The sequence below is a fragment of the Ammospiza caudacuta genome, chromosome 6 (assembly GCF_027887145.1).
Source record: "Ammospiza caudacuta isolate bAmmCau1 chromosome 6, bAmmCau1.pri, whole genome shotgun sequence".
Lineage (NCBI taxonomy): Eukaryota > Metazoa > Chordata > Aves > Passeriformes > Passerellidae > Ammospiza > Ammospiza caudacuta.
In genome coordinates, this window is record NC_080598.1 from 34,720,571 (window position 1) to 34,741,840 (window position 21,270).

At 35.4% G+C, this 21,270-nt stretch overlaps 1 protein-coding gene across 1 annotated transcript in view; it reads right to left on the reverse strand.

Moving 5' to 3' along the window:
- The window catches only part of RYR3 (ryanodine receptor 3), a 149,606-nt gene that overhangs the window by 38,113 nt on the left and 90,223 nt on the right, over nucleotides 1-21,270 (reverse strand). Inside the window, exons 62-74 of the mRNA XM_058807672.1 lie at nucleotides 20,513-20,562; nucleotides 19,767-19,827; nucleotides 18,499-18,737; nucleotides 17,496-17,577; nucleotides 13,589-13,719; nucleotides 10,584-10,904; nucleotides 9,019-9,259; nucleotides 8,619-8,706; nucleotides 8,414-8,506; nucleotides 5,445-5,465; nucleotides 4,046-4,060; nucleotides 887-1,057; nucleotides 367-426 (exon numbers count right to left, since the gene is read on the reverse strand). Coding sequence (XP_058663655.1) covers nucleotides 367-426; nucleotides 887-1,057; nucleotides 4,046-4,060; nucleotides 5,445-5,465; nucleotides 8,414-8,506; nucleotides 8,619-8,706; nucleotides 9,019-9,259; nucleotides 10,584-10,904; nucleotides 13,589-13,719; nucleotides 17,496-17,577; nucleotides 18,499-18,737; nucleotides 19,767-19,827; nucleotides 20,513-20,562 — 1,573 coding nt within the window. The remainder of the gene's footprint in view (nucleotides 1-366; nucleotides 427-886; nucleotides 1,058-4,045; nucleotides 4,061-5,444; nucleotides 5,466-8,413; nucleotides 8,507-8,618; nucleotides 8,707-9,018; nucleotides 9,260-10,583; nucleotides 10,905-13,588; nucleotides 13,720-17,495; nucleotides 17,578-18,498; nucleotides 18,738-19,766; nucleotides 19,828-20,512; nucleotides 20,563-21,270) is intronic.

A 21,270-nucleotide genomic window follows, 5' to 3' on the forward strand; every position in this document is an offset into this window, starting at 1 on the left:
AAGCTAGATTCAAGCAGAAAAGCTGAAGTAGTAGAGTTTCAATTTTATTTTCTTCTTGGATCAAGTTGGAATTCTAAGTAATTAGAATTCTAAGTAATTAGACCTTTAAGACTACTAGTATCCCAATTCTTCACACTTGTCCTATTAAACAGATCTTCCAGAAACTTTACTATACCAAACAAAGCCACAAATAAGGTATTTATTGCAATCAAATATCAGGAAGAATAATTTTAAAATGGAAACGTTTCTAATAGTTTTCTGGATTATTTTTGTTACTGTATCACAAAAAAAATCCCCAAAAAATGATTGCACCTTCAGTGTTTTGAAAATGCACATTGGCATCTAGGACAGATTTTTCTATATTACCTTTTCCTGCAAGTGCAAGTTGTTGCGTAGGTGTTCTTTGACTTCCTCATCTGTGTCCCTCTGTAGAAAGGTAGAAGTATTTTTCAGATCAGATAATGATTCATTTCACAAGAACTTTTACAACATAGAACAGTTTATATTTCAACATTGAAATTTAAACTCTTTTGCTTTCAAAGTATGTAAGATACCAGAAGGGGCAAAGGCTTAATTTAACCATAAAACAATGGTTAAACTTTGAAGGGAATTAAAGCTAACTAATTGTAGTTCAGTATTTGGTGCAAAAGAACATGAATATATAAAATTGCATATGGTACACAAGTGGAAAATAACAGGGAAAGTATGGCTCCTCTATATACACTCTTTTTTTTTTTTAAAAAAGCACAATAATTAGCAGCTATAATTGCTTATAGTACATACAGATATTTAATCATATTGACTGCTTAGATTTCTATGCTCCAAAATTAATTTTAGAAAGTTCTGCTTATTTTTGCATTAAAAACTATTAAAAGCACACACTTACATGGCTGTATCTAGCCTTAGCCAAAGAGATGAGCTCTTGGTCTCCAGGAGTGCACATATTCAAACCAATAGGAAGCATCTTTTTAAGTGCAGCCACAATCAAGGATGTTTGTATGGAGTACAAATCCCCTCTACGTTTTGATTTCTTCCTCTCTTGATCTTGTCCTCCAGACTATAAGTTAAAAAAAATTTAAAAGGGGGAAAAGAAAAAAAGAAAAATTACTTTAATTTTCTGATGACACATTTCTCCAACACGCTCTTCCCCTTATGGTCCAAGGAAACTATGTTCCTGATGTAGTACAAATAATTAAAAATGCAGCACTAGAGGAAGGGTGTATAGGCTTGGTCAGAAAATGTAAAGGAATACTTTTGGTGTGCACCAGTGCAGAAAATGCAGTAAGAGTAATGTGGTAATAGGAGTCACACACTTTTGTGTGCATTCATACATATTAGTTTGACAATACTTTCTGGATCTTACCTTTCAAATCAGAAACAACCCTACCATTAAAAGCTGAATCATTCTCAGGGGACACTATTATTTGTCCAATGCTACAGAGACAAATTTAGGATGTTTACCTTTTTGTAAGAGATTTATATAAAGATAGTTATCCAGGGTCTGAATGAATGAATATTGCCTGACTTGTCTCATCTGAAAAACAGTATTATTTAAAAGGCTTTGATTCAATGTTATAAAGTGCAAATTAATTAGTGCCTCTGGGAAAGTGCTGCCCTTTGGCTTTGGATAATATGAATAAATTTGGGGCAAAAAATTTAAAATTTTGTATCTTTGGATATCATCATGGAAAACAAAAGAGACAGGAGTAAACAGCACAACAGAATAACATCTGCCCTATCTTCTTATGACAGACACTGTACAACATATTTCACATCCAACTTTTCCTTTATGAGACAGAGAACCAAAATCTTTCAAACAGACCCATATACTTAATGAACACACAGTAAACAGCAACAACATCAAACAGCCCAGTTCTGAATTCTGTACCCAGATTAAACTCCTACTTATACTCAAGGGGAGTTTTGCTTAAGGTAAGATTTCAGGACTAGGCCTCCAGGCTTGTACAACACTACAAAATTACAAATGCTTTCTTTTAACCCTCCATATCCTTTCCCTTATGTCAATTAGGATTTACAAACTACTGTTCTTATAATAGATTGTGTAGTTCCACATAAGGATACAGCAGAATCCATTGCAATTCATTATTTCCCAATTAATGCCTCACTATTATCACAGTAATCACTGGAAGAAAAAAGGCAGCTGTACATATTCTATTTGGTGATAAATTTTGGCAAATTCTGTCTTCTAGATGGGAAATCTCCCTGTACAGAGCTTGTGTTAAGTATTTTGAAGTGTGAAGGAACACGCAATGGATGTGGCTTCCTTTCTGAAGGAACTAACAATTGCAGGAGAGTACTTGGCCTCAAAGCTTTGCTTTTCAAAGTGCCTTAGAAATAGTGATGCAATGGCTTTAATAATGACATTATTTGTACTCTACATTGACAGCAGACAAACAAATCCCACAATGTATCACTGTACTCCAGTGGCGTCACTATGCATCTTAAATAAGGAATAACCAAATATGTAATAGATATATTTAAAAGAAAAAAAAGGAATGGGAGGCATACTGGTTTCTGCGTCTTTTATACCAGTGGACATTTTGCACATCCAATTTTCTTTATGTTCATATGAAATTAATAAGATTGTGAACCTTAAAACTGGAGAATTTTCAAAATATGAAAAGAAGATCCATTCTGCCTTTGCCATAAATTCTGCTGCCTGTGAATTCACTTCTCCAGCTGATAAATGTATAAATAGAGTCACAGACTGAAACCTCAATGACAATGGAATTTTGTCTCTTTCAGTTCTAATATGCACCCATGTACACACCATACCTGTATTGCATATGTAAAGAGCTTTAAATCAGATATATTTTGCCTAAATAATTAACTGTGCTATAAGGATCTCAACAGGAGGGATGATATAATTTGGTTGCCTAAAAGCATGTAATAGTCTTACTTGTCTGAGGATTTAAACATACAAATGGATATTTCTGAAAAAAATCCACATACCAAAAACCAATTAAGATTCTTTAGTAGATTAATAATAACTAAATACACAATGAAAAGGAAGAAATAATTTATTTACACAAAAAAATCAGCTAAAAATGGTTAAGATTATAGATATAATATTTTCTGAATTTCCATCCCCCTTTGAGCTTCTGTTCTTTGAGATTACTATGAGGGCAGTCATTAAATCCTACTCTGTAGACCTGGAAAGTTTGACAAACAAAGCATGAAATCAGGTTATTAGTTTAACAGAGCTTCTCCTTTTTTAACTCATGTCTCCAGTTTAATTGATTAAAAGCTCTTCACAGCATCATGTATGCTTCTCAGCACACAGGGTAAAGGGAAAGATGAAAGGATTTATGCTCCATTTTGCTGCTTATTCTACTTCACCCATGAAGAATGCATCATAGGTCAGAAAGTACTCGTCTATTTCAGAAATTCATATTAAAAAAATAATATGAATGATGCAAAGGAAAGTGACCTGTAGTTCACTGAAGGAAATCTTCAAATACATTAAATATATAAAAGAAATAAGTGTTATTCTAAAGCTGTGTCACGCCTCACACCTTTAGTAAAAACCATTTTACTTTTGTAAAAAGCTAGAATTTGAACTGTATATCTTATTTAAACTTATTGGATTGAATACAATCTTCTATTCACCTACAAATGGGGTAGAGGTTATAGCACATTTCTCTCAAATATTCTTCTTGAATATTATAAGCCAAATACATCTTTCTAATGACTCTACTTAGACATTACTTTTACAATGTCTACTTCACTATTTTAGCAAAAAAAAAATAGAATGCAGAAGGACAGCAGAGGCAGAATGTACATCTAAAATAGTTTTTAAAAGGTAGCTTTAGTACATTTTCACATTAAGCAATATTTAGGAGTGCCAAAGGGAATTTTATCTGCTCTGGTCAAAGACTGCCACTTTAGCTGGGACAAAATTTATAGTAGGTGGAACCTGGTGCTTCACTTTGTGACGCCACTGCTATGATCAATGGAAGGAGTGCTTGGAGCCTGATCGTCTCTAAATCTAAAACAAAGACACATCATGCACTTTGACCTGTACCTTTACTTGCATGGCCTGTATGAAAGAAAAATAAAGGGGAAAAAAAGCATAAGTAAAAGAGATGAAAGGATGATAATTTTACAAGTTTCTTAAAAACTTACTCAGCTTTATGAGGACAGTAAAAATACAGTAAGCTCCTAGGTAAAACAATAGATTGTAAATGCATAACCAAATGAGATCTTAGTGAAATCAGCTTAATCTTTATTGAATGATTGAATTTCTATTGCTGTTCTACCATACACTTCCATTTGTTGCTTTCACATTTAAGGACACCCAGTAAGTTAACCTATCAATACACTGATTACTGCATCTCTTCCCAATTTTGTTAAAAGAAGAATGGTGTCTGGAACTCTGGATAATCCAGTAATGAAAAATATTCACATTTTCACAAAAATAGCTCTTTCTACCTCTTTTCCCCACCAAAATATATTTGAGAAAAAAATGTGTTTAGAAATCAAACTATCACTGGCAAGGTATAGCACTTAATTTACAGATGTATTTTCCCATTGCATAGCTAATTACTCTTTCTAAGACAGCCTGAGAGAAAACTTCAGCTTGCATCTCTCAGCAGTACCCATTTTGAAAACAATATTATAAACTCAGCTGTAACTCTCATATTTAATTTAAAATTTCAGTTGTGTGAAATATGTAGATGCTGCATAGACATGGCTCAGCAGGTATATACACATGTATGTATACACTAAAGGTAAGGAAATGTTAATTATATTTAATTTATTGTAGCTGACCATAAAAATAATCCATTCCTGATTTACCTCAGTATATCCAAAAAAAATGCATTCTATGCAATTGAAATACTGTCAAAGAGGACATCTAGAATTCCTGAAGAAAATACTAACATAAAATCCTCTAACTATTGTAAATCTGCAAACAATATGTACTATATGTTACAGATGGGCACAAACAACCATTGTGTTTCATAATAAGAACTTGCATTTTATGATGGCCTCTAACTTCTATAATAAGTTTACTCAATCTGTTCTTAAGAATAGCTTATAAAAATTAATAAGGGCAAGTAAAAAAAAACTCCAGTAAGATTTGTAAATGTTTAGCAACTGAAGGTGTATATCTAGCCACACATTCATTTAGATTCCAAAACTGACACAGAAAAATAGCCCACATACATGTTACACAATTATTATGTACATGTGAATGTATACATTCAGTCTTCTATCCCAGTTAAATGAAAAACACTATAGGACATAATTTCCTCTTAACCAAAAGGCTATTTTATCAAGAAACCTATGAAGGGGTCCAAAATAACAGACTAGTGGAGTTGAACGTGTTTAAATTCTCCATTTCAACACTTCTATCACAAATCTGGTATTTCAATGTGATCTAAGTTACCAGTCTCTCTCAGACTGGAAGTTCTCTAACTTACCATTCCCCTCCGAGCATTCTGCTGCCATATATTTAGAAAAGAAAAATTAAATTCTCAGCTGTTAATACATTTATTTGAAAATCTAGTAACAAAGTTAATATAGTATAATAAAAATACAATGGATACTTAATTAATTTCTTGATTTTAATGATGAGTAGTTTGTTACCATGGAAATTAGCTACCAATAAGTAACTTAATGCTACTCCTTTCTCCTTTGCTTTCTTTTATGGCATGTAAGGGTATAGAACCTTCTGTACAGGATATACTACACCTTACACTCTGATGGCACCCCAGTATTTTTATCAGGAACAACACTGAATCTCTGTTACCTAAGGCAGTCTGAGGTCAGCCTGGGCCTTACTCCTGTGGGGGATCACAAAATGCTCTGTCCTGGGCCCACTGCCAATAGCCAAAGTTCCTATTCAGTTTTCTATACTTTGTCATGCTTGATAAATATTGGATAAGATTGCTTCCACGAGAAATAATGTGAATAAAGAGGAATAAGTGATAGAGAGGACAGAGCTAATTATTAGGTAAACTTGCTACTTTTTGAGATAAACGTTAATATTAAAGCAAGAAATTATAATGTTCCCCAATGTAATGTCCTCTACTGATCAATGTCTAAGGATGGAAATAAATATCAAACCTGCAAGAAAACTTGAAATTCAGTTACTTAGAGAATTTCTTGTTTATTTTAACCTACGCAGTCTTAAAAAAAGCCAACAAAACAGATGTAAATCTATAATTTATTGGATGTGCTGGGTTTAGACCACTTATATTTTATATTATGAAATATTAGCAATTTCCTGCTCAGAAATCATATATAGAAAACCAATACAACCCTTCTAAAGGACACTTCACATATTTCTTCATGGTATTCAAGTCATCATGAAACAAGCATCTAAAATATCAACTGTTCTGCAATCATGCCTGCCATTACAGTATCATATTAATAAAATATTCAGTCATGAACAATACAATATTTTCTTTCTTTCTTTATTAGCAGTAACCATGCACAGTGTCCTGGAACACCATAAATTGACATTGATTTGCTTACAAAAAATTATATGCATACAAAATCCCCAGAATCTCTCTGTACTATATACCCATGGAATAAAAACATATTTACATATGCATCTACACCCCTGTTACAAATATATTCATACAATTATTCATACATAGTATATTTGCATACTTAAATATACACATTAGGCTTTTGAAAATATAATCTCAAAGTCAGATTTGGGTAATAGAGATTATTGATGTTAAATTCCTGTGATATTATCAAAATCCACTCCTGATTTACCTCAGTATATCCAAAGGAAATGTATTCTATGCAACTGAAATACTCTCAAAGAAGAGATCTAAAATTCCTGCAGAAAATACTAATATGAAATTCTCTAACTATTGTAAATCTGCAAGTAGTACAGTAGGAGACCCTACCTATTCCTTATTTTGTAAAGACGTGCCTTTTATTCCTGCCATGCCAGACTGACAAAAATATGGCACTAACACTTTACTTCATATTATCCTGTTATCAGTACTCAAGTGGGACACAGTTTAGATTAAATATACTGTTTCTAATCTATGGTGTCTAAAAAATGAAAGTACATCTATTTTTTCATCTCCTCAGGCCAGCTGTAATTATAAATGTTGAAATACACATAATAAATGGGTGTGCAATGATTGCCATATGATAAAAGTACAGACCTATATATTCTAGTCTGTTATATTGTGCAACTGCTCCTCAAATAGCCTGGATGTGCCCACTATATGTCTTGTTAATAAGGATGATACAAACATTCCAATTCTATCAAACAAGTTTGATAAGCTGCATCTTAACAACAAGAAAGAGGTTAAAAATTTCCTTGTCTCCAAATACAGAATTCTTTATAAAGTTGGACTTGTTTTTCAGAGCTGGTCACGAACTAATGATGAACAGATAATAACATTTTTGCTTTATAACAGATAATAATATTCCAGTATCAGGGTTGAGCTTAGTCAGGTTTCAAAACTTTAAAAATTCACAGGAAAAAAGAAAAAAAAAAAAGCTTGGGTTTTAAACACATTTTAAAACACATTTTTAAATATAATTAAGAAATGTAACAGTACATTTTATCTGGTTCTCTATTGCTTGAAAATGGACTTACAGTAGCTAGGTTTCAGGAAAACAAAATATAGTGAAACGCAAAACTTTAAATGATACTTCTCTGTCACAACCTCAGAATAGGATTACTCCAAAATCATTATAAGTAGGAATAAAAGAAAGGGTTTCTTCAGTATATTTACCAACAATAATTTGGAATTAGACTTCATCTGGCTTTAGCTGAGTAAGGCAGTATCCTCAGCTAAGGTCAAAGCAGCCTTTGACAATTACCTTGACAATTTCCTTATTGTACAGGTAACAAGATGCACTTTGAAGCCATCATATCAGCATCTTGTCATATTGAAAATCAGCAAAAAATAGATGAATGTCTTAATTGATAAGAATCAAGAAAAATGGTGCACATTTAGCAACACTATATATTTAAAGAGGTATATGTAAAGAGATCTGTGCTCCATCAAAGCTGACAGAACAAAGAGTATAAAAATATATCGCATATATAATGAAAAATGATGAGGTAATATTTCTTCACTTGCTTTTATAAAATAGTCCACCTTTTTCTTTCCTGAATCTTCAATAACCCACACTTTATAATACAGCCCATATTTTCTTATGTGTGCAACTTTTCAAATCAATACTTATTTTAATCTTGTGTCTTTGAGTATTAGCAGACATTTAGTAAGTAATTCTAAGGTACACAGACTATATTTTGCATATTAGTTGTCACATCTGTCATCAAGAAGCAAAACTATTTTTCTTCTAACAGCAAAGCAACTGCAATCTTAGTAGATTTTCAGAGCCTTCTTTCAACATAACAAATACACAGTGTTGATTTACCTGATCCACAATTTTTTTATTAACTTACTTTAGACATCTTGCTCTTGGTGTCTCCTGTTAAAAATGCCAAATTGTTGATTTCATTCTGAATCACAAAATTTTGTTCTTCTCTTTTAAAATTCTAAAGGAAAAAAAAAACCAACAAATCACCAGAAGCTTAACTTATCTGCATGTACAACATTTATATTTAAAAATAGAATGAAATTAAAGGAAAAGTGCACATTTTATCTTACATGTGATTTACACCAAAGGATAAAAACTTCAGCCACCATTCGAAAGAGTTCATCAGAATCTGCATCCGGTTTCTTTAGCCAATTAGCTCTAATTACAAAAATAAGAGAAATTTAAAAGAAGATACTTAAAAGAAGACAGTTTAATATAATGATCCCTATTTAATAGATCAGGTAACATTTTTCTAGTTAATCTAGGAATTTGCATCTGAGCAAAAGGTATTATTTAAAGGTACAGCTTTCTTTAAGAATCAAATTATTCAGGATTAAGATTTAAGAATCTAAAACATGCAGGATTTGATTCTCACTCTAAGATTAAGTGAACTGTGTTCTTCCTGGTTGTCTGATCATAGATTCCGGTATATTAAGTAATAAATATGAGTTTAATTATTAGGTTTTTTACCTGTTGTTGTCAACATAACGTATCAACATTGGATAGAAGGCATAAAGGTCTCTACAAAGTACAGCAAACTCATCAAGAATGAGTAGCTCAGCTTCTTGGGTGTCATTTTTATTGTCTGCTTTCAGTTGCTCTTCTTCCATCACTATTTTCATAGCTTTTTTCTTCAATTTATCCAGTGTTGGAATAAAGTGAGATCTGAGAAGATCAGGTCTGGCTTTGCTGATGATGGGTTGAGCATAAACTATACATGAAAATATAGATAATTCTATGAATAATGCATAACTGGTGTTTTTCATTGTGTTAACATGAATGCCGAAGTTCTAGGAACAGTAAAGTTTATGGGGCTTCATAAATGTCACACCATAAAATTATTAATAAAACTATGAATGCAGCTTCATAAAAACTGTCTGTTGTGAGATTAAAAGACTGTAGATTTGGATTATAAGTATTTCAGTCGAATATAAATTAAACTGTCATCGTTTTAGCAAGTCCCATGTCTCTAAGTTAGAACCTAAACAAAATAAGGATTGAGACACAAAGTCCTCAGAAAAATACTTTTTGTTTTGTTTGGGGTTTTTTTGTGTCTGGGATGGCTTTTTTGTATTCAATGTCAGAAAACCACCAGAAGATACTATTCTGGAAGAAGTCCTTTACTTCTCTGCCACTTCTCTGCCTTGGGCAAGTTAAAATGAAGAGAATGAGTGAGTAAATCAAGGTCATAGATCGACTGTACAAGTACTTCTATGCAAACTACTTAAGTCAAAATGCAAACTACTCAAGCCAAAAAATCCTTGCAAGGAAAACATGAGTATATTATCACCTTATGTAGATGAACAATCAGTACAAAACTGCTGGAAACACTCTCTACAACTAAACAGCAAACTTCTTGCTAAATTTTGATGGAATCCTTTGTATTATTTAAGACCTTCTAGCATTTAAAACACCAAAAACACAGTACTAATGGGTACTGGTTACTCAAATTTAGCAGGAAATTATTACCTTTACATAGATTTTCTTGAACTGTGTTATTGCACATTATATTCTTACATTGTATAATATGAATGATAAAATTTGGATATAGTAAACTTCTTTAGCAGGATAAGTACTATATCTTATGTGATATTCACATATTTATTCAGGCAAACAAACTAATTTTGAACTTGGGTTACTCCTGAGGTTATTTCACCATTTGCACTTTCTTTCCATGTTGTCCTGATATTTCATGAACATAATTCACTCTACTCAAGAGTCTTGAAAATCAAGGGAATTCACAACTCCAAATTAAGCACTAAGGGTCTTATACAGTGCATAGAGAAGAAGATTTTCAAAATCTCTTATGGAGAATAGAAATATCTCTACTTATGGTGATGGTACAATGCATGCATATAACTAATAATAAACCATAAACATATTTCTCTTATTGTTACTTATATTTTATTTATCTTTCTTTCCTGATGGTTCTAGTTACAATTTTTTGTTATTATATCACTGGACAATAAGCTAAATCATAGCAAAGTAATTAAATATTATTAGTACAATTACTGTTAAAAAAATATTTACAGTACCTGCAATTCTTTTCATCCAAGAGGCTTCATCTATTCCCAGATTGTTGTTAATGATCTTTAGAATGTTTCCAAGAACAATGCTCAGATGCTCAGATGTTATCATTGTACAGCAAGGCCCAGCACTTTGAGGAACACTCTCAGAACCTCTTTCCCACCAGTAGGATAAATAGTTGCATAGCATGGGCAAGATCACCTCAATTACATGAGGCATTTCAGTATACCTTGCTCCAGACTCTGCTAAATCATTTATTTCCTTTATTAGTCTATCCAGCTGAGGGATCTCTGGACACATTTCTTCTACTGTATCAGGCATACCTAAAACTGCAAGTAAGGGTAGAAAACCAAAATGTTAATTAGCAAAATGAAAGAGAACATCTAGGTTTAAACCCTAAATACAAATGGTTCTGATTTTTTTCCTTCACCATCTTGGACAGGCAGAGCTATAGTAACACTTTGGGATATGCATGGGTATCTCCTTTCATAAATTGTGTCTTAGGGATGATGTGCATATATACAATCATGTAAATAATAGCTGCCATATAGCTATGGCTTTACCCTAAGGTGTCCTGCAATTATCTGGTGAGTTATGTAAATGTGCAGAAGAGAAAGCTGATTTTAATATTGGTTATACTCTGGACATTGTATTCATAATTATTCACAATTTTTATGCTGGTTTGCCAAAGATTAAATCCACCCTGGGGAAAGAGAAAGAAACAATTCAAAAGTATGGGGTTAAAATGAAGTGTAATTAGTTCAAAAACTATCTCCCAACAAAAATGCCAGGAAAGATTCCAGTTATCATATGCTTGTATTAGAAAATAAAGGATGCTTCTTCAGCAATTAACAACACATTGGAATCTAGTGACAGTCACTCAAGCGAAATTCTTCCACTATTTCTGAATATGGTAATGGTTATAATAAGCTCTTATAAAGCAGACCTGTGAGGAAGGGCTAGCAGAAGCATTTACATAACTGTTTTTATATGGAAAAAACTTCACGAAACATATGAAATAAATCTACCCCTATTTATTTTTCTTGTTTGCTTGTTTAAAGGTACAGAGATTTTGGCAGTTAGTGACTCTTTCGTGGATCAGTGAGGAAAATGCTGAAATATTTTAAGATATGAGTCCATCGAGAGTAAGTTGGGAGAGAAGCAAGCAAAGAAATTCAATGTAGAAGGATTCATGTTCTTTTCAATAGAAACAGAAAATGGGTAAGGCCATTGTGGATTCTGTGTGTAGATGGGGAATGAGATGCTGGAAAGCAATGTAATGGAAAGGAACCTTGGACCTGTTTGGCAGCAAGTTTATTATGAGTCAGCAGTGCCCTGGCAGCCAGGAGGGCCAACCTGTGTCCTGGGGTGCATCAGGCACAGCTTCACAGCCAGGCAAGGGAGGGGACTGTCCCCTCTGCTCTGCTCTGGGGTGGGCTCACCTGGAGGTGAGGCTTTACCTACTGTGCTCAGTTTTGGGCAGCAGAATATTAAAAAAACATCAAGCTTTTAGAGAGTACCTAAAGGGAGGTCACAGGGATGGGGAAGGGAAAGCCTTATGAGGAGCTTGATCTAGTTACTTGGGAAGTGGTCACAGCACCAGTCTGACAGAGTTCAAGAAGCATTTGGACAACACTCTCAGGCCCATGGTGTGATTCTTGGGGAGTCCTGTGCAGGGCCAGGAGTTGGACTCAATGATCCTTGTGAGTCCCTTCCAGCTCAGGTTATTCTATGATTCTGTGATCTGGTCCTGGTCAAGCAAGGATATTCCTAGAGCTCATGGGGTTTGCATCCAGACAGTTCTTGAGTGTCTCCTGTGATGGAGACTCCACAACTTCTCTGAGAAATTTGCTCCAATGCATAGTCACCCAAACAGGAAAGTTCTTCCTCATGTTAGGTGAAACCTCCTGTGCATCAGTTTCTGCCTGTTGCCTGTTTTCTTATTGCTAGGCACCACTGAGGAGAACCTGCCTCCATCCTCTTGGCAGGTTCTTTAGAACCTTTAGATATTTTGTACACATTGATGAGGTCCCCTTTAGATATTTTGTATACATTGATGAGGTCCCCTCTCAGTCATCTCCTCATGAGACTGAACAGGCCCAGTTCTCTCAGCCTTTCCTTATAAGAGGGATGCTCCAATCCCCTCATCATCTCTATTGCCCTTCACTGGAGCCACTCCAGTCCCTCTCTCTCTTGTCCTTAGGAGCCCAGAACTGGACACAGCACTCACCAGGGCTGGTCAGGCCTCACCAGGGCTGAGTAGAGGGGCAGGATCACCTCCCTTGACCTGCTGGCCATGCTCTTCCTAATACAGGTCACAGTGGCCTTCTTAGCCACCAGGACAAACTGCTGGCTCAGGGAGAGTTTGTTGTCCACCAGTATCCCCAGATCTTTCTCCACAAAGCTGCTTTCCAGTAGGTCAGCTCGCAGCCTGCACTGGTCCATGGGGTTATTCTTTCCCAGGTGCAGGACCCTGCCTTTGTTGAATTTCAGGCAGTTCTTCTCTGCCCATCTGTCCAACTTTTCAATGTCCCTTTTTCATGGAGGTTTCATGGAATTAATCATATTCTGCTGGGAGTTCCCTGCACCAAACTGCTTTGGATCACTGGTTAGACAACAAAAGCATAGAAATTATTTTCCTGTCCACTTAGATATTATACCTCTTGTATTTGGCTACATAAACACAACTGTATTTTGCCAAAAAGTTTTTGTAATGCAGGTATGTACCTCTTCAATTAAGCTTAAAATATTACAGTATGCATCTTTAGAAAAGTATTCAAACATCATGTTCAGAAAAATATCAAAAGATACTAGGAGAAAGAGAACATTGTTGGCACAGTCTATATAATGCAGAGCAAGGTTAAAATGGCAAGCAATGAAACATCAGTAGGAGGACCTCTCTGCTGAGGCATACATTCAGGGCTTTTACATTATACAACTTCTATTATTTAGTTGGAGTGGAGTGAACAGGTTTTGGGGTTTGTTTTTTGTTTTTGTGAGGAACAGTACTTACTTGCTCTTTCTCTTGCACTTTTTGTGTTGAAAACAGACAGTGGATTGTAGTGGTTGAGAGAAGGCTCAAGGAATGCTACTGGAATAGCAGCCGCAAGAGATGCTAAACACTCACCAAGCGCGGGCCGCTGCCTGTAGGTGAGAGACACTAAAAGTCATCTGAGAGGAAAAGTGTTTCACCAGGCTTTCAGTGTCTGGCATACATGATAAAAAGAAGTATTAGTATTTACAGCTGATTTTTAAAATCTTTTTTAAACATTAGGAACTGACAACTTAGAAAAAATTGATTTACCAGATGAAAAGAACTACCGGAGATCACAGTGGTGCAAGAAAAACAGTTTTAAAAACCCCACCTCCACCAATGTTCTGGTTCTGATCAGGACAAGGTTAATTTTTGGCATGGATAAGACCCAGAGGCTATTCTATGCCACCTCATGTCATTGCCAGGGACAGGGTTCCTTGGGGGTCAGACATTGTCAGGGATCCTGTGTGATGGCGAGCAATTACATGGGAATTGTTTGTCTCTTTCTTGTACACCATTGTTAGGACTGTTGCTCATACTGTTCATTGCCTTATTTTGTTGATGTTTCCAGTAAATTGCTTTTATCTCAACCCATGATACTTACTTTAATGCCTTCAATTCTTCCCTCCATCCACCACAGGGACAGGGGAGGAGGGACTGAGCAAGTGGCACATGGTTTGGAGTGTTTCTGTGGGAAATACTTAGGGAGTTCCATTTTGAAACCAACACCCTTATTTGGCACTCAACACAGGGCAGTAAAGGGTGAGATAACAACATATCTGACCAGAGTGGGTAGGAAGCAAAAGTGATCTAAGCATTTATTGTATTAGGTCCAGAGCCACTGGTCACATGGTTGTGGTACCTAACCCTGTATACATTCCCCTATGTGCAATATGTGCCCCTCACAGTGATATTTTTTCACAGCAGGGAGAGAGAGGGATGAGGATTGCTTTGTTGCTACATTGTGTAATATCAGCTTATGACATGATAACAAGGACAATGAAGATCATTTGGAATGTGTATTCAGAGCTGCTCTTCTGCCCTTACCTTGGGCACTACCTCAGGGAGTCCATTAAAAATTGTACCCAGCCTGTGGGAAGAAGAGGGTGGATAATTTTCCCCAGCTTTTCCCCCCTTGAACCTCCTTCAGGTCTGTTACCTCTGCTTTTGAGGATTTTGAACTTCCCCTGGCTGTTAAGAAAAGGATGCTCTTATTGCTTGGTCTCCTGGGTCCCCTCGCTTTGGTCCGCACCATGGAGTTACAAAAGAGATTTTTTAGGAGAGTATTTCAGGGGAGATATGCCCCAAGGGTGGATAGTCACAAGGGGTATGGAAAGTGGAAGAAAAGAGGCCAACCTTTGAAGGATGATTCTGCTCCAATGGTTTTTAAGTTTACTCCAGAGCAACTACAGTGCTTGATGAAGTAGCAGAATATTTGAAGGAAAACTGCTGTGGCAGTTTCAGGGAGGCGCAAAGTTATGCAACATGCTGGACTCTAGCTACTATTTTTGTGCACTGCTTGGTACTAGACAGCACCCTCAGGGGGAGGAGAAGGAGGAAAGCAATGCATTGGGGCCACTCAAACTGCAGCTGAACCAGAGGAACAACCTGTGCCATTAGCTGTATCCCCTACACAGAAGAAAAAATACAAGACAGACAAAATCAATTTTCTTAGTGAGGGAGGAAGAGGAAGTAGGACCCTCACAAGGAGGAAGACTCGGGGTGAGAGATAATCCCCTGACCCCTATCCCTGGGTGAGCTGTGTGAACAGATTTCATCCAGCAGTCAGGTGAGCCCCTCGTGACCTGACTGCTCCAATGCTGGGAATATCGTGACCTACTATATGAAATTGGGTGGTAGTGAAGGTGAGCATCTGGGATCTGGGATCCCTGACCTGGGATGTGGGCATTGCAAAAGGGATTGGTAAAGGGGCAGAAACTCTCAGCATCTGGAGGCAACTCCTGGCATGTGTGAGGAAAAGGTATCTTTTCAAGGGTCGTCTATTAATGCACCGAGACAAGAGAAACACCATGAAGAAAGGTATCCAGTGAGTAGAGCATTACGGCTCAAAGTAATCAAGAGCTACAGTATTTTGCATCCAGTTCTCAACATTTATTAATCATAAATGGAGACTTTTAGAGAAGAAATGTTCATAAAAAAATCACAAACAACTCCAACATCCTAAAGAAGCTAAACAGTCTTTGTACAAAGGATAAGACCTTTGACAAAAGAAGTTTGCCTTAACAGAGCAGCAGCAGCAATTGAATTAAGAATTAGTCCTGAGTCCTGCAGCCAGCAGAGGTATTTCAGCCATAAAAAGAGATATTTATCTACGAAAAGTCCACTATGACTCATTCTGCAATGAAAGGTAAAATTTCTTAATGACCCTGCCAAAATTCACTAGGAGAAAAATGTGCAATTTGATCCTGAAACTGAACATTGCTTAATTTGAATAACTATTCAAGTCAGCTCAATCACTCACTTCTAAGTTTTCTGAAACATTAAGCATTGTGTTTGAAATCCTACTTCCCACCTAGATTCTGATGTCTGCCTAAAACTGTAATTTAGGAGTCTGAGACTAGTGAAAAATAAACTAAATGAAATCCACAGCTGAAACCTCTCACACAGACTTAGGAGAATAATTAGTTTCCTTGGATATATCCAATCTGATCACTTTTCCATCCTAAGAAGACAATTGCTGCAGGCAAAGGTGATGATGCTAGCTTCAATAGGTTTAAGGAAGTTGTCCAGTGCTTACAGATTTTGCCAATCAAGTGGAGGCTTGTGCTCTGAGCTTTTCTTATTGAAAGGCAGCTCAAACACAATCATGTTTCATTTCCTGTGAGGAGACCCTGACTGCTAGCTAGATAAGGGGTAAGGCACTTCCTATTTTTCCTATCTGATCTATTATGTAAAGGAGCACTTAGAATTCTGAAGCCCAGAAAGAGAAGAAAAAGAATATAGCTTTGTGATTAGAGATGGATGCATAAATGCCTGAATGAGAACACACAGCTTGTGCACACATGTCCATGCATGCAGAGTGGGAGGAAAGATCTGTCCACCAGACACCTCTTGCATTTTGTATGAAAGAATTCTGAATAAACTCTGGAAGGAAGGAATTGGAGATGAGCATTCCTCAAAGCCTCCTAACCAGACTACAGACTTGAATTTCTTCCAGTTTAGACTCTCTCTCTCCCTATGGATCTTACCTTTTCAGAAGAAAGGCAGCAAAAATTGCCTAAACTTTCACAAGTATTATGATGGGTTATCCTTATTGTGGTTCCTGTCTTGTGATACACAGAAAAGCAATAAGGGTTCTATTTTCTGAGCTAACACAGATTTGATCTCCTCCTATAGGAAGAAGAGACTTGAAACATAGCAGAGCAACTAGATGCCTCAAGGAATTGCAGACCTTGGTCATTTTTAAATACAAGTAACTAGAGGTTTCGTTTGTAGAGCTAATGGTTGTCAGAATACTCTACATAAGTCAGGATTTTATGCTCAGGACAACTCTTTTGAGAACCCTTTATAGACTTAGGTGTGAAACAGATGCTTCCTACTTAGTACTCAGCCTACTTATCACAGCAATATGTGGCAGAGAAACTTAGAGAACCTAATGGCAACTCAAAGAAAAATTTAGCTTTTCCTATGGGAAAAATAGACTGTGAAGATTCACTGCCATATGTAGAATAAGTTATTTACTTCTATTGAAGTTTTTTTCCCTGTGGAATTGAATGCTGAAGTTTAGCAACTATTTTCAAGGGAAAGTGTATTTTAAATATCTCTCACTCTTTCAAATTCACCTTTCATCCAAAATGCTTTATTACCTAAGCAACAGACTCCTAATGAAAAGAAAATTTTGCATGCTGAGTTTTACACTTAATACCTTTCAACATAGATGTTCTTTCCAGTCCCAAGGGAATAGAGGCTACAAAGAATTCTGTAGCATGAAACTTGTACATCACCCACTAGAGGAAAATGAAAATGCATTATCAGTATTTATTCAGCTAAGGATTACTTTTCAAATATCAAACATCTGTTTTATGCAATATCTTAAACAGTATCCAAAACTTTTAGCACATATGTCACTGAACATTCTGAGTGTACATACTCCACATGGTACTTACCTTCAACGTCTCTAATTCCTGGTCTATCATCTACATTCATTCCAAAGCCTACCAGATCATTAGATATTCCAAGAGGACAGCAGACACTTGTTCATAAGATATTCCAGGTTATCACACTTGCAGAGTCCAATTTTAAGCTAAATTACATCATTCTCTGTGTGTGTGTCTAACCTTTAAGTAAATGATCTAAAGGTGCTCCATATTTTTAAAGAAATTATTTTCATGGTTATCCATCTTTTAATTATGACCTAAATACATACATAATTTTGGAACATAATTCCAGATATTAGAAATTAATAAAACCATTTAGCATATTGCTGAGTCTCAAAGAGTAATTTCAGTATTTTTAAACTAACTGACGCTAAAACAGGGAAAATTTAAATTCAAAGACCTGCAGTGGTTATCCCATGTAAGAGAAAATCCACAGGGAACTTATAGTGAGTTGTCTTGTTTAATATAATGAAACAGTACTTTTGTATGGAAAACTAGTCTCATACACACATTTGTTAAGAGAGCACTAAAAGGCATATTTTCATTTCCCCCTAAATGCTAGAAGAAATATTGTACATAATTAACCTTATTGAGTATTGTTTTGGACATGTGCTAGAAATAAGGCACTATGTTGTTAATTTCAGAATTAATTCTGGAAATGTACATGTTACTGAAAACAGAATTTCATTCTCTGAATCCATGCAGTCATTACTAAAAAGCATTTGTAGCGTTATAACACAATAAAATTCAACATTAAAATAAAATACTTACAAAGTAAATCTATTCCAAAGTGATATTGTGAAATATGTTCAAAAATTGATGTTAAGATTGGTAACAATGCTACTGTAGTATAATTGATATTCTGGGAAACACCCTTGATTTGTGTTCGTGAATGAGTAAATTTTCCCAGTTTAAGATTTTCAGAAGTCTTTTCCAAGTCTTCAGCTGCATTTTCAAAAAAGGCACGCAATCCTGCCTTAACAAGCTCAGATCCTGATTTCATAACAGTTCTGAAAAAAAAATAAGGGAAAAAATACCAACTTTGTCTTGATATTTAGTAGTTGTATAGAAATACATGTACAGGTTATTTACATTCTGTCAGTGGTTGAAGATACCCACATGTTTCAGGGAACTTCACATTAGGAACAGAAGAGAGCACTTACATCTAAATAGAAGTATAAGCAACTATTTCCTTTGAGTATTTAATACAAAATAACAACAACAAAGTTATTGATTTACTGATTCCACAGTCTTGCCTTTCCAGGTTTTTGTGGTCTGCTTTTGAACAAGATAATTCCTTCTCAGTAAATATCAAAAGTCATGAGAAAGCTTCTCTATAAAATATGCTAAAAACCCCCAAACTCTTAATATATATAGTTTTATGGGAGCCACAGTAGCTAGGTGTGTAAATCAGGACACTTCAAAGCCCCTAAATCTAGAAAATGCAACTGCAATGCCAGAATCACAGTCCCATTCATTGAATTCGTGCATGCTCCTCTGACACCTACTGAAGATGCCAGTGTTGTTCACAATAAGTTCATTATCAAGCTTCTCTGTAACTTAACCAGACCAGAAAACAGCTCAAATTAAAAAAATTTTCTTGCTCTGTTTTAATCTACACAATCACTTCAATGATAAGGAGTAAAAGTTAGTAAATATAACTATGCCCATATATTAATATGCTCTGCATACTTCTAATGACAAATTTTACACTATGCACTAAACTTTCTTAATATCTGCAGGTATGACTACATTCAGTTTCAATGGTCATGTCATTAATTTCTCCCCATAAAGTCTTCAAATGAACTTGGAAAGTTTGACACGTGTTTTCACTGTTGGACAGACATTGAGCAGAAAAATGTATGTGAAACACTTTAGACAAAATTTCCTACTGTGGAGGGCAATATCTGAATTGTTGATGCTCTTAAGATCTTTGATTACAAATAAAGATTAAAAAAATACAGAAGCAATCCAATTGCCTCTGAAAAGCTCTGTGAAACCTTAGTAGTTTGCAGCTGGTACAAAAGTTGCAAACTTACCGTGTGTCAAGAGACTGAGCTAAGATGTGCAGGCAATTCACCATTGTAGCAGAATCACTTCCTGGTTAGAAAGAGATACTATGAGAGCACAATAGCACAGGAAACAGAGCATCATATAATGATCCAAAATGGCCTTACTGGAGATGCACAGTTTAAACAAGACATTACTTGAGTCTCCTACCTTAGGTCACTGAGGAGGGAGTTAAGTCTGATGCTAGAAATAACTATTCATTTTTTAAAGTCAATTTCCATATAGGAACTAAACAGAATAACTAATGTCTACTTGGGGCACGTTTTTACCACCTAACCTCACAACATTCTGAACTCTGTATCTTGTAGCACTTATATTTCTTTTTAAAGTTTTTTACCAATATCTTTGTTGGAGTTATTTTTCCTTACATCCCCTTTTATCCATTGAGAAATTAGTCTATTGGATTCAACACTAGGATGACAGAAACCAAAGTAATTAGTGTAAGATTAGTTTTGAAAAGCAAAAAGTAAATGCAAACCACTGATATTTTTTTCATGGAGTCTGGAAATATGACAATGTGCTGTTTCTTCCTGTTTTGACACCTTAGGTATTTTATTGTTAGCTTCAGAGCCATGTTCAATGACCTTACTGATTTCACTAGAAGCTTATGGAGCATTTAATAGAATTTTGGCTATAGTAGTGAAAATCTTCAGGTAAGAGAAACAATGGTTATGTATTCTTTAAATTTTTATCAAGATCCTTCTTAACTACTTACCAAAAAGTGAGATCCTATGTCTAACAAGAGCAGCTAGTTTGCAGAACAGGCTAAAGTAGAGAAGAAAAGAGAGAGCAAAACAAGACAAAGATGAAAAACTTATTTAGAATGGGAGGTAAAGAACAGTAGGAATATGAAAAGGAAAACACAGCATAGCTCCTGGAAAGCGTGCTTTGAGTGATACGTGATGATTAGTCAACTGCATTAAGCAGAGTAACGTTTTGAAGCTCCTGAGATCTTTCCTTTTCTGTACTTCACCACTTCAGAGGTGTCTTGAAATCTCAAACTTTTTTGACAGTGATTTTCAACAATTGTGTACTATATGGCTGAGTCATTCTTTATGGCTATTATTTCTGAATAAGAATTTTTTTTGTAAGGACAAGAAAAAATGAGAAACATTTTAGTGTTTTACTTGGCATTCTGCAGGAAATAAATTTTTAAAATCCTCATACTATTTAAAATAATTTGCAAGGATGTCCTTTGTAACTGAATAAATAAATCTGTATTTACCCTCTGATGATGATAATATGAATCCTAAATATATACACACTAGAAGAGCTTCTGGCAAGTATATCAGATACTTGCATATCTAACCTACCTGTCAAAATAGTGGGATAACTAAGAGAATATAGCACCAACACCCTAAAGATTAAAGGGGTTACTTCAACAAGGACAGCTGACAGACTTACATATCATTTGGGCCATACTTTACAAATGGAATTAGGGCATAAGAAAATGAAGCATATACCTTAGGACTT